At 55.6% G+C, this 13860-nt stretch overlaps 1 protein-coding gene across 3 annotated transcripts in view; it reads left to right on the top strand.

Annotated features, from left to right (window-relative positions):
• The window catches only part of LOC112640198 (kinesin-like protein KIF19), a 45243-nt gene that overhangs the window by 18194 nt on the left and 13189 nt on the right, over positions 1–13860 (top strand). The window contains exons 11-17 of one of the 3 annotated variants that reach the window (XM_035717516.2): positions 1975–2152; positions 3523–3706; positions 5706–5976; positions 6406–6527; positions 8098–8225; positions 11647–11752; positions 12328–12720. In XM_035717516.2, coding sequence (XP_035573409.1) covers positions 1975–2152; positions 3523–3706; positions 5706–5976; positions 6406–6527; positions 8098–8225; positions 11647–11752; positions 12328–12720 — 1382 coding nt within the window. Of the gene's footprint in view, positions 1–1974; positions 2153–3522; positions 3707–5705; positions 6528–8097; positions 8226–11646; positions 11753–12327; positions 12721–13860 lie in introns of all 3 variants that reach the window. The other 2 variants (XM_049111196.1, XM_049111197.1) reach the window with 2 other exon arrangements.

The following is a 13860-nucleotide window of genomic DNA, read 5'->3' as shown; positions in this document are numbered from 1 at the left end:
CTGGTGGCCTGTGCAATGGGTCTGCCCCATTCTCTAGTCTCTCCAACAGCTGCAGAATATTCCACTAGAGTCTGCAGATCTCATCCCCTTTGATGGGCACTTTGGGGCTTTCTAGTTATTTAGTCTCCTTGGGCACATGGGTGCCTATTTGTTTTAGGTGATTTGGTTCAGGGTTCTGTGAGAACAAAAGGGTGAAGGAAGTCTGCAAAGAAAAGGGGCTGTTTTTGATGCCAGACTGCTTCCCAGGCGGTCAACAGAAGGCTGGCGGGTGAGTGGGGGTGAAAGATGGGGTTGTCGTAGAGAATTTGCAAAGTTAGGTGGTGACCAGGACACTTGGACTTCTTTGGAGTCAGTGCTGAACAGGGAGGCATGCTGTAAGGACCTTTACCCCTATGGCCTCTTAATTATTGGGAATGGCCCTAGGTGGTCTGTACTGGGAAGGCAGGCAGTGTCGTGAGGGATTGGTGGTCTCATGGTGAGCCCTGAGGGCATGATGGGATTCCCTTGGGTCCTGCTGTGGCATGCCTGGGGTAGTAGTGGGAAATTGGTGTGCACGTCTCTGCCAAGAGCATTATGAGCATCTCCAGGGTACCAACTACTCCCCCATATCTTGTTTTAATGACTACAATGGTCAGGTATTCAGATGCATGGTTCATTTTGCCCATCTCAGATTGCTTGGCATTTAAGGAAAAAGTGCCCCTTGACCACTGCCCTCCAGCTCAGGGGAACAGACTGTGTGTGGTCAGAGTGGAGCTACCATGGGGCAGTCAGGGAATACCATCAATTAACCATGGACAACTATTAGGTAGGAGCTTACATGGGAAACAAAAAGACAAAACTAGTTTGCTCTGTGAAGCTTACATTCTAGTAGGAAAGTCAGGGGCCAAACATGGATCACAAAATGTTTATCAATTACCAATGTGCAGAGGACTGTGAAGAAGAAGGCAGGATGTTATCAGAACAAGTGGCAGGTGGACCCAGATTGAGAATCTGAGAGGGTTTCCCTGAGGAAGTGAGTGAAGTCTGAGCTCAGACGGCTTACCCAGACACACCCCTCCTTGGATTCCTGAGATGCAAATCCAGGTAATCTGACCCCAAACCAGGCAAAGAGGCCCTCTAAACCATCCATTGGATTATCTAGCCATCCATCCATCCATCCTTTCCGCTCTTCTCCATCTATCTATCCATCATCTACCCACCCACCCACCCATCCACACATCCATCTCTCCATCTCTCCATCCATCCATCATTTACCCACCCATTCATCCATCCATCATCTAACCATCTATTCACCCGTTATTCACCCATCCATCCATCCACCCATCCATCATCTACTCCTCCATCCATCCATCCATCCATCCATCCATCCATTATTCATCCACCCATTCATTCATGTATCCATCATTCACCCATCCATCCATCCATCCATCCATCCATCATTTACCTACTCATCCACCCTTCAACTAGCCATCCACCCACCTATCCATACATTTATCTCTCCATCCATCCATCATTCACCCACCCATCCATCATCTACTCATCCATCCATTTTTCATCGACCTATTCATCCATCCACCATTCACCCATCCATCCATCCATCCATCCATCCATCCATCATTCATCCATCCATCATTTACCCACTCATCCATCCATCCATCTATCCATCCATCATCTACCCATCCACCCACCTATCCATACATTTATCTCTCCATCTATCCATCATTCACTTACCCATTCATCCATCCATCCATCCATCCATCATCTACCCATCCATTCATCCATTATTCACCCATTATCCATCCATCCACCCACCCATCCATCCATCCATCCATCCGCCTATCTATCATCTGTCCATCCACTCATCCATCCAAACATGTGTATAGAGTTCTTGGTCCAGACCACTACAAGCATTGAGTTCCACCTTGGCTTAGGGAGCATTGCTCCTGGTGCAACTAACTCTTTTCCTGCCCCCAGTCATGATCCCCCCCAGTGATGGAGAGGAGGATAGCCGCCTGCAGATGAACAAGATCCGGGCACAGCTCATCGGAGCCTTCAAGGAGCAGTTGGAGATGCGGCGCAGCCTGGTGGAGCTGGAGAACACGAACATCGAGCTGCATGTTGACACGTCCCGCCACCTGCTCACCATTGCAGAGTGAGTGTGCCCACTCACCCAGGGCCCAGATGCCATGCATCTGCACAGGGCAAGGAGGCCAGCCAGGACACAAGGGGCCACTGGGAAAGCCCTTTTTTGCTATTGTGCAGCCTCTACCTCCTGCAGGTCTCCCAAGGGGACTTTAGTGAAGGGCACCCTCTCTTCCTAGGCAGAATTCCTGGCCCAATCCTTTCCTGCTCTCCTGCCCCTGTTGCTAAGCTGGGCCGGATGGGGAAAGGCTTGCAGTTCCCTTTGATTTCCTTGTCTCAAGCTAGAGTCCAGAGTCAGCCCTGGCAGGTTAGGATTAAGCCCATTTTACATAAGAGGATGTTGAGGCTCAGAGGGGATGTGGGTTTATCTAAGGTTGTACACCCACTAGGCCAGGACTCATCTACCCATCCACATATACTTGCTATTTGCACCTACTGTGAATAGACTGACCACACATGGAGGGTCTGGCCATGCAATTTGTCATCTGGAGTGGGATGTGTTTAAGAGGGTGAGGGGTGCTATTTATGCTGGGACAGCTGGTGTGCCTAGTCCTGCCCCGGACAAATTAGCACACCTGGCTCCCCTGCTTACGGTAACTAACATGGAGTGTTGGGGCCCCAGCCCATTTCTTATTTTGTCCTCCCCACATTCTCCTCTTCCTGCTTCTTCCTGTTTCTTTTCTTTTCTTTTTTTAAATTTTTATTTATTTATGATAGTCACAGAGAGAGAGAGAGAGAGAGAGGCAGAGACACAGGCAGAGGGAGAAGCAGGCTCCATGCACCGGGAGCCCGACGTGGGATTCGATCCCGGGTCTCCAGGATCATGCCCTGGGCCAAAGGCAGGCGCCAAACCGCTGCGCCACCCAGGGATCCCTATTTTCTTAATTATACACACAGTGTGAGATCTGCACTGGAGGAATTCTTATACCAGGAAAGGCTCTCTGTCCACCTGTTGCTGTGTCCCCCTACCCCACAGTGTCCGTGGCAGTTCACACCCAGCCTGGTGTCCTGTCATCCTCTTTGAGGTTTTGCCCCGAGTGGGGTCATCACAGCTAACCTTCAAAGCCCCAGGTGTACTGTTGCCATCGGGTCCCACGGCTGAGGAAAGCAGGCTCAGTGGGGGCACGTTTGTATACAGGTGGCCTGAGGCCCCCTGGGCAGAGCCGGGTTTGGGGGTGGTGGGCTGGAGGCAGCAGAGTCCCGTGCTTAATCATTCAGCAATCCTGTGTAATGTTCACCGCCTCTTTATTTCCTTCCAATTTTTGTTTGTGCCCAGTTTTTACAAGCCATCAGGTGGAAGTTGTCATGCCCAGGCCTGTGGGTAGACCAGCCCTGGCGTGGCTTGCACCCTGACCCCTGACCCCTCTGTTGCGGCTGCAGCTGGGAGCGTGAGAAGACCCACCAGCATGCACACAGGGAGAGGACGTCAGAGAGGGACGAGGAGCCAGCAGAGGCTGATGCAGACGGGGATGAGGGCGAGTCTGTGGAGCCACACGAGGTGGCTCTGGCCAGAGAGGAAGTCAACATGCTTTTGGCTGAGCAACGGAAAACTGCAGCCCTCAAGGTGGGGAGGAGGGTCTGCCCATGTGTGGTCACATCAGCGGTGTGAACACAGTGCCCCGGGTCAGGCCTACCACAACCAACCTGCCTGTAGATGGGAGCCAGGCTCAGGAAGTAGAGATAAATGGTTCCACATCCCCTGGGGATGTGACCTGGGCTGACTGCAGAGTCCATGCCCTTCATGCTAGTGATGGCAGCAGGGGGTGGCAAGGGTCAGCTCGCAAGAGGACCAGCCCCCGGGGGACCAAGGAGCAGTGGCCGTGCAGACGGGTAGCCCCTGCCTGCCCATCTGCACAGGCAGCTTAAAGGCAAAGCCTCCAGCTTGGAGGGTCTCATGGGCAAGCGCTTTGACCTGGTCCATGTTTTCTGGGGGCATCTCACTCCGTCTTCCCCTGCTCAGGTCTTCCTGACCTGGGCAAGGGCCAGAGGAAGCCCGGTTCCTCCCTGGGGAAAGAAGCCTCTAACACTCCTGTTTCTGAGAAGAGCTGGCTATTTCCATGAGCTGTTAATGCGGTAGCTCATTCTTTTGCGGTCCTGCTTCAGAGAAAGGGCAGAGCTGGCACGGCTGCAAAGCTGGGAAGTGCCCTGGAGCAGCCACTGGATCAGCACATTAACATTAGCCTGCTCAGTGCTCAGTGCTCAGGGGTGTGTTCCGGCTCATGGAGGAAGCATCTGCTAAGGTCCAGGTGCTGACAGCAGGGGGCACTTACTTCGGTGAAGAGCCACAGAGCCTAGCCGAGAAGCTCCTCCTGTTGCTGCATCTCCCCTGGAGATTATGGGATCTCCCTTCGAAAGTCCTCTAATATTAAAAATAAGAATGATGCCTTTTGTTTAAACCAATAATGTGCATGAGCAGAGAGCATGACTTCAAGAGTCAAATATTGGTATTGAGATGTAGTGTAGCATGAAAATGAGTCCATCCATTAGCGAGTTAACCAGTGAATCAAGAACAAATCGATGTTTTAAGTGTCCAACTCCATGCCAGGCCTGGGGATATAAAGATGAAAAAGACCTTCTGTGTGACTTAAGCTGTCAGTGTGCCGGGACCCTCCCCACCCATGTGGGGAGGACCTCAGGCAGAGGGGAGGAGGGCCATGCCAGGGGGCTGAGCCAACTCCTCCCAAAGTTGCCCCCTCCCAACCTCAGAAGAAGAGTGAAAGGCTGGAGCACGTCCTCCTGGGCCTCACCAGTGGTTGTCATCCTGCCTGTGTCTGGGACAATGGTCCTGGGGGTGGGCACGCCCAGCAGCCTTGGCTGCAGCCTTGGTTTCCCACAGTGGAGACAACAGGGAGGTATGAGTCCTGGGGTGTGTTCTAAGATGCAACATGTTCATAGAAAATATGAAGCACAGGAGGGCCAGGAGACCAGGAGATGACCACCGTTGGAAAGATGGTCATAGTCACACTTCCAGGAGAAGAGGGCATGGAGTGCCATGTGGGGCCACATGGGGAAGCACCAGGGCTGGTCAGGAGGCAGAGGGGGGGACACTGTAGGGAAGAGCCTGTTTATGGTTTCTGCAAGAAAGAGGGGCGAGGTGGGGTGAGCAGGCTTAGGATGAGCAGGCTGGGGACCGGCTAGTCTGAGTAATTCTGGTGGGCTCTGGGGTTGAGGTTGTCCCGGTTGTCTGGTCCCTGGGAGATTGGGGCAGGGATACAGTGGCCCAGAGCATGAGAGCCCCATGGAGGAAGGGAGTTTGGGTACAGGCACTAGGTTGGCTGGTGTACATTTGAGAAGTGTGCCCCTGGGTGAGTGGTTCAGGATCCTCAGGAACTAGACTTGGGAGGGTCAGTCCCTTCAGGGTCGGTGAGGTCCCAGGTATGAGAGAATAGAACAGAGAAAATAAAGGACGTAGTTAGTGCAGGGTGATGGCCACATGTCCCCTGAGCCCATAGATCACATCATGTTTTCATGGGTACAGGCTGCAAAGCTGAGCCCACAAGGATGAGCACGCATGGGACCACAGGCCCCAGGCACCTGTCCTGAACCCCTGGTCTCTCTGCCAGGCTGGGCTGGAGCAGCGCCTGGCCAATGCCAAGAAGAAGGCCTCACAGCTGGAGAAGCTGCTGCCCACGCAGGTCATCAGTGAGGACCAGCGGGAGGTGCTACGGCTGCTGTGCCGGGCCCACGAGCTGGAGGTGGAGAACACGGAGCTGCAGGCCAACAATCTGTGCCGGAGGAACCTCATGTGCCAGAAGGACTTTGTGATCCAGCGCTACCACCAGCACCGGCTGCTCTGTGAGCAGCTCATCCAGGATCAGTGGCAGCTGATTCAGGGTGAGGCCGCCCCATCCCAGCCCCAGAGGGACGAGGCACTGCTCATGGTCGGGGACAGTCCCAGTCCCCAGTGGCCTGGGGGCGGGGGGGACAGCAGTCAGCCTTCAGCCCTCCCCTGTCCCCGGGCCCCTGTGCCCGGTTATGAAACCCTCTCCAGGTGTACAGGTAAGCGAGGAGTAGCCAAGCACAGTGTGCAAGGTGTGCTGGTTAGTGTGAGGGATCCGGGCACACGCACACACATGGCATGTATGGCACAGACCATCCGGGGGGCAGTGAGGGTAACTGAAAGACCCCATATGGAAACCCCACCGTCTAGAAAATCCTCCTTCATCAGTTTGGACTATTTGCCTTCAAACGTCCATAAAAAAGAAGACACCATCTTCTCCACAAGTAGGGCTGTCACCCACGCCTGCTTTCCCGGCTCCGCAGGGGGTGGCATCGCTGTGCCGGAGTCCCTGGCCAGGCGGCGCTGCCTATACTCACGGGAGCTGGGCGCGGGCTCGCTGAACCGCCTGCTGCTGCTGCACGCCGTCATGTCCAGCTCCCTGCGGGTGAGTCCCGTGGACTGTGGCACCGCAAGGGGACCCTCAGGGATCCCCCACCCAGCCCTGAGCCAGGCGCCGGAGCCAGCAGCACTGGGTGGCCAAGCCAGTGGCCGGGCTTCCAGGAGGTTTGGGGAGGCCCTGAAGGTTTGCTAGCAGAGGCGCTCCCGAGCTGAGCGTGAGGTGGACCGTGGTGCTTCAGGGACCCCAGGAACGGCATTCTGGGGAGCCTTGGCTGGATCTGGTGTGTTAGCTCTCCTTCAGGGCATGCTGGCAGTCTCCTGCATGGTGGGTGGCATCTGGCGCCAATTCTGGGGACTCCTGAGGGAAGAGGGCTGGGGCAGGGCTCTGCATCCACTCTTCAGACAAAGGCTGTCATCACTGGCTGCACCCCTGCCTGCAGCTACGGCCCCCTGCCCCCCTGCTCCACCTTCTCAGGAGAGTAAAGGGGAGCCCTCCAGGCTTCAGGCAGAGTGGGTGAGGGGCAGTAGCCAGAAATGTGGCATGGGGAGGTGTCCAGGGATCTAAGAGTACATAAAGCCATGTCCCACCCCTGGTTAGAGGTCCCCGATCCGAGGGCTCCCCACGTCTGCTGCTGCCAGCAGGGGCTGTGTCCCCATCTGGACCCCTGCTCTTCCTGTGTTTCCTGTGGACTGTGTCAGTCTCCCCAAGACACCCTCAGGTTCACTTCTTTATAAAAAGTATTACACTAAACCAGAACCGTCCCCATTAAGCAACCCCTCCCCAGCCCCTGGCACCACAATCTTCTTGGTGTCTCCACGGGTTTGATGACCCCAGGGACCTGAGAGCCCTTGTCCTTCCATGACTGGCTTATTTCACTGAGTACGACACCCTTCTGGTCTGTCCCTGTGGTGGCCGGTGTCAAGACGTCTTTACTATTTAAGGCCGAGAGAGGGATGCCTGGGTGGTTCAGTGGTTGGGCGTCTGCCTTCAGCTCAGGGCCTGATCCAGGGATCTGGAATCGAGTCCTGCATCGGGCACCCTGCGTGGAGCCTGCTTCTCCCTCTGCCTGTGTCTCTGCCTCTCTCTCTCTCATGAATAAATAAATCTTAAAAAAAAAAAAAAAGGTCGAGAGATACTCCGCTATGTGGACGGGCCTTGTGTTGATGCCACCATGGACTTGGGGTACGTCCACCTCTTGACTGTTGTGTGTACCGCTGCCATGAACGTGGACGTAGAAAGATCTGTTTGAGTCCCTGCCCTTAGTTCTTTGGCTATAAGCCTGGAAGTGGGATTGCTGGGTCACGTGGTGACTCTGTGTGGCTTCTCGAGGGCGTGCGGGCTTTCGAGGGTACTCTGACAACAAGCAATCTGCCTGTGCACCACTTTCACTCAAGGGTCAAGGCTATTCCCTGACGCTCCCTGGTGCTTGCCTGTGCACACGGCATCCTTTCGGACTCTGTGCTGGGGAGGCCCAGTCAGAGGTGAGCCTCCCTGCTGGGTGGTTTCTTTCCAGCGATAGTGGCCAGGCGGATTTCTGTGGCCCCTCGCAGATCTGTGCATGATGCCTGTGTCCACAGTCCGTGCCGCCTCCCTCAGCTCCTCTTTCTGGCCCCAGGATGGCTCTGTTCTGAACACATCCCCGCCGCCGCCGGAGGAGGCCAGCCGAGACCAGCTGGACGACAGGAAGGACCTCCCATGGGGCGCCCAGTTCGAGCTGCCACCCATGCTGCTGGAGACAGACAGGTACCTGCACTGTCCCCTCTTCCGACTGGGCATTGCCGTGCCCTCAGCTGGCGGAGTGCAGCAGTAGGGACCAGAGGCCGGCCCTGGGGGTCCCGGCTGCAGAGCCTCCCCTCGGGAAGTCCATCTAACATTGCTTAAGATGAATAAACATATCCCAGGAGGCGCTAGCTCTGCAGGGTGGTTATGAGGCCAGGAGTGGGCTGCCAGAAAGGCCATTTTCACTTTACGTGTATTTTGTTCATGCTCCGCCGCTGTGTCCCACCCTCAATGCTTTTCCCCTCTCTTCTGTTGACTTTTCTTCCAACACCAGAACAGACCAGTAAACCCAGCACTCACTGACTCGACCCCTGATTTTCACGTTAGCATTTGGCCAGTTTGTGTCCTTGTCTGAGCCACTCGGGCTGCCTGACCTGATGGAATGTCCAGGACCGGGGTCTCACCGCGGCCACTTACTTCTCACAGTTGTGGAGCTGGGCGTCCAAAACGGAGGTGTGGCGGGGTGTCGCTCTGGCAAGGAGCACACGGCCGCATCCAGGCTCGTGTGGTAGAGACCGTGCACCTCCTCTCTTGGGGGACACGGTCCTGTGTCCTCAGGGCCCCACACACTGACCTCCCGAAGACCCCTCTCCGGATACAGTCACCAGGGTGTCAGAGCTTGGGAGGACACAGTTCAGGTCAAGTCACTGTGGTCACCTGGGTCACAAACATTGTGACATTTCCCCCCCAGTATGTCAGTATGCAGGTTCTGCAGCTGGGACTCCTCCCTTTGTGACCACAATGCAGTCAGCATCCTAGCAAAATCAGCGACACATCTTCAACATCCTCTTATCCTCCCTAGGGTCACAGTTCTCCAGGGTTGCCCCCAATACCTTGGCAGCTGGTTTGTCTAAATCAGGGTGCAGTGAGGGCCTGGATGCTGCATTTGGCTGCAATGCCCAGGCTTGATCCATGCCCTTTGGGGGAACGAGAACACCAGGGTCCATCTTCGGTGCATGCACATATGTGCATATGTGTGTTTGTGTATACATGTGTATGCATATGCACATGTATGGTTTGTGTGTATGTTTCGTGTGTGCATGTTTGCATGTTTCGTATTTGCGTGTGTGTCATGTGTTTCATGTGTGTAACATGTGCATGTGCATATGAAAACAAAGAGCCCCATCCCCCCAGTCGAGACTAGATGCCTCGTCCACCTGCTCCTGGGCCCATGCTGCCTTCCTGCTCTTGGCTCACACCTATCTGAACTTGCACTTGGCCCAGTGATTAGAGAAGATGGGTGTCGACCCCACACTGTCACAGTGCTGATTGTAGGTCGCTTGCGAAGTGAGCCCCCCACCTTCAGGCCTCAGTGTAGAGAGGAGTGGGCTCTCCCTGCCTGTTGCAGAGCCATTGCTGCAGCAGCTGGAACGGTAGCCACACAGCAGGCCAAGCTACCTGCAGGCCATGTGCTGGACACTGGTCCATGTTCCGCACAGCACAAGAGGAGCTGTGTCACCCGGCAGACAGGGTGTGCTGCTGCCACCCGCTGCCTCAGCTAAGGCGTGCAAGCTGGTTCCCTTGGCAACAGCTAAGGCCGGCACAGGGTTCCTAGTAGGGAGGAGTCCCTGGGACCCTGCCCACAGGTAGTTGGCAGCCAGGCTTTATGTCAGGCTGACCAGTGCTTGAGTCCCGGGGATGCCGGTCATCCGCGCCCCAGGATCCTGGTCAAGTGGCTGGCTGGCCTGAGCCTCAGGCGCCCTTTGTCTAGATGGGTTCCATGATACCTCCCTGAAGGGCTGTGCGTGCCTGACACAGTGGGGACATGACACAGAGCTGCCGTGATGATGACAGCCTAATGTGAGCGGGTGGGGGATGGGAGCCGGTCAGCTTCCTCGCGTGTGAGCAGGACTTCCGGGCCAGAGCTGGGCCTCTGTCCCCGTACCCCTTCCAACTTTCCTGTTGCTGTTGGTCCCGATTCAGAATGCTTTTGGCTGCAAGTAAGAGAATTTTCAATGTGAACGACCTGATCTAAATAGGGTGTGTTGTCTGATGAGAATTTGGAGGATGAGTGGACTTGGAGCTATTATTTAAATGACTTGATGATGCCCGTGTCCTTGGCATGCAAATAGTGTCTCCCCTTTGGGTCAAAGAGGCTGCCACTGCTCCACAGATCGTACCTCCATATAACCACACCTCAAAGAGGAAGGGAGGGCATAGGTGGTCTCATTCCACAGGTGGAAATAGGATTGGAGGAGCTCAGGAGCTTGCTGGAGGTTCACCATAAGGAAACACAGGCCAAGCATTTGTCTCTAGTTTGGGCTCCTGGCCACGGTGTTAGGGAGCCCTGCGCTCTGCAGATAGAATCCCCGAGGCCTCCCTGATCCGCACAGTGCTTGAACACCCCGTGTCATTGAGCTCGCTTGTGGTCTTCCCAGCAGCTCAGCATATTACCACTCCAATCTCGAAGATGGGAGAGCAGAGGTCAGGGGCATGGGGACACTCATCAGGAAGCCTGGGTATGATGCATGACACTTTGTTCTTATATAGTCATTGATGACCCGTATTGATGGGAAGCTGCTAGAAAACCCCATTCTTACAGACTAGACCCATAGGATAGGGGAAGTTCTGGCTGGAAGGTTATCAGTGGTCCCTTCCCCTTCTAACGACCCAAGTCTTCCTTCCACATGGGTCCTGGGCAAACTCTGTGTCTGGTCCAACCTCCTCTCCTTGCTGTGCCAAGCTGCTCCCTGCCCTAGGGCCTTTGCCCGTGCTGTCCCTGGCAAGTTTTTCTGCCAGCACTCAGCATAGCTCTTCCATCGCCATCCTTCGGGCCTCAGCTTAGACGTTTTGTCCTGTTCTCTTTCTACCACTGCTGATCTAACACCAGTTGGACATGCTGCAGCCCAGTGCTTTTTTTTTTTTAACATTAAAAAAAATTATTCATGAGAGAGAGAGAGAGAAAGGCAGAAACACAGGCACAGGCAGAGGGAGAAGCAGGCTCTATGCAAGGAGCCCAATGTGGGACTTGATCCCAGGACTCCAGGATCACGCCCTGAGCTGAAGGCAGACGCTCAACAGCTGAGCCACCCAGATGTCCCTGCAGCCCAGTTCTGGCACGAACCCTGCCCCCCTCAGAGTTGGCACAGTACCCACTGGTTAGGGCCTCTGTCCTCTACAAGATTGACCCCATGTCAGATGCCAGATGCCCTCTCTGTCCAGCTGACTACAACCTCGGGGTTCCTGCAGCCCCCTCAGGTTTGGTAGGGACTCAGCTCCTGTGCCCAGTGTGACCTCTGACCATGGCAGCATACAGATGCCACTTGCCCTGGCCTGATACAGGCTGTGGCACCCCGGGGTTCAGGCTCTACTTTCCTCGGCTGGACAAGGCCGAGGGGCCCTTGCTGCTGGCTCAGCAGCTGCCTCTGTGTGTCACCCACAACAGTGGCTACAGGTCGTCACAAGGCACACCATCAAAAACGCTGGGAAAGCAAGATTCCCTTCTGCCCCCGCCGTCCCTCCGCATCCTGCTAACCCCTCCATCTCACGAGGTTGGTGTGCAGCCCTAACCAGGGCCCGGGCCCGGGCTCTGGTGAGGCCTCCTCTGCCCCTGCAGAGCTGTGGGGGGAGGGGCCACAACAGGTGATGGGGCTTGGGGGTAGGGGGAGGATGTGAATATTCACACCTCTATGTCAGTAATTCTGGGCCTTTCCTGTGAACTGCCTTTAGAAAGCTGCCTGTCTCGTGATCACTACTAGTACGCTCACTCTGGATCTGTGCTGAGGACAACCCCTGCCCCACAGGGAGCCCTCTGCCCTAGCGGGAGCTCTGGAAAGCTCCAGTCCCCTGGGGGAGGCCCTATCTGTGACCCCAGGTGGTGTGTAAAGGCCCTGGGCCCTCTGCCCGTGGGAGTGCCTCCTGGGTGTCCCAGATCCAGGGATGGGCTTCTTCAGGCACCTTCCTTGGCCCTCCCCTACCCCCACCCTGCACCCACCCCCCCGCTGCTAAGAATAAACCACTTGCCTTGAGTCACTAGCCATGAGTCAGCTTCAGGGACCCAGCCTGGGGCTGGCCAACCGGAGTGGCCCAGTGCTGTCTGACCATCCCTGCTGCTGGTTCCCTGTAGCAGTTGAGCTCCCTAAGTGTGAAGAATTTGGTCTCCAAGCTGTGCTCCCCCACTGGCCGGGACCTGGGCGCCTCACAGGTGGCAGCGGAGGCTGGTGGCCTGGCCCTGAGCGCTCAGGCCCTCAAGGAGATGGCCGTGAGCACCAAGAGCATTGCCCTCATCGCGGCCACCCGGCGCTCCAAAGCACAGGACCGCGAGGGTGGCGGTGGCCGCTCCTCCATCCGCCTTCTGGAGGAGGTGGCCCCGGACTCCAGGGCCCCGAAGGCCAGCGTCACCCCAGACCCAAGCCCAGCAGACAGGAGGTGGCTCCTTGCCAGCCCGGGCAGGGACTGTTCTACGGAGAGGAAGGCCAGGAGGAAGCGGTCACCCTCCCTCACCTGGAGCGTGCAGACGGTGGGTGGACACTGCCTGGCCACCTCGCCCAGTCCTGGGGTCCAGCTGGGACGGTGGGGTGGGGGTCGGGACTGGCTCCCACAGTTACAGTGGATGCAGGAGGGCCCCAGGTGCAAAGTAGTTGGAGGGAGGACACCCAGCCCCACCACCCCTTCCTAATAGGAAGCTGCATGTGTGCATGGTTTCTGTAGGCAGGTCACAGTGCAGGCACCAGCTCCTGATCTGTTTCCTCCCTTAACATTCTTTCATAAATTCTCAAGTGTCTATATGATATTCGAATTTTAGCCCTGAAAAGATACATCACTTGGTTCTAGCGCATGTCACTAAATAGTAACCATGTGAGTCGCAAAGCACTGCCCACCACAAGGTGCCCCTCTCCAACCAGAGCCTGGCACCAGGCCTGGCACTCACGGCCTCCCACTGCCAGGGCTGAGCTCCACGCGCAGTCCCATTGCGCAGCCACTTACGGTTGTCTGCTCCCTGTTCCATGGCCAAGAGGTCGTCTTTCATTTCCGACCACTTCAGCATCCCTCTGTGGGCAGTGTTCTTCATGTCTAGTTAACTTCTTGGGACATTGGACAATGTTGACCTCTGAACTCTCAACAACATTTAAGCAAAATCTAGCATACAGCAGAGCTCCACACTGATTGCTCCCTGGCCACACTGATCCCTTGCTGGCCATAATGATCACGGTGGTGTGAAGTTATACTCGCATGGGGGAGAGGGTGGGTTTGGCACGGGTTCCAATCTGTGTGGAAGTGGTGTTCCCTTGATGAGGTTTCTTTCTGTCCTATACTTGGTTATATAAACTGGAGGAAGTGAGCAATTTTCTCTCTGGGCAAGCTGGTTGGTGGCCAGGGACCAGACAGATGTCATTCTACCCCTGCCAGCCCCACAGTAGACATTTGCTGATTCACACTGAAACCACTCTGGTAATCACTCAGTAGGATTAACGGTAGGACTGTAGCAGGGGTCAGAAGGTGAGGATACCAGTGAGGGCTCTGCAGACAAATGGAACCAGTAGGATGTGCGTGTGTGTGCATGACACAGATGCTCACACACTCAAACATACATTCACATGCACACAGGTCTCACACATAGACATACACATGCACACTCATAGGCACACACACAACATAC

Source organism: Canis lupus, chromosome 6, assembly GCF_003254725.2.
Source record: "Canis lupus dingo isolate Sandy chromosome 6, ASM325472v2, whole genome shotgun sequence".
Classification (NCBI taxonomy): Eukaryota; Metazoa; Chordata; class Mammalia; order Carnivora; family Canidae; genus Canis; species Canis lupus.
This window is presented reverse-complemented; position numbering and strand designations above follow the sequence as displayed.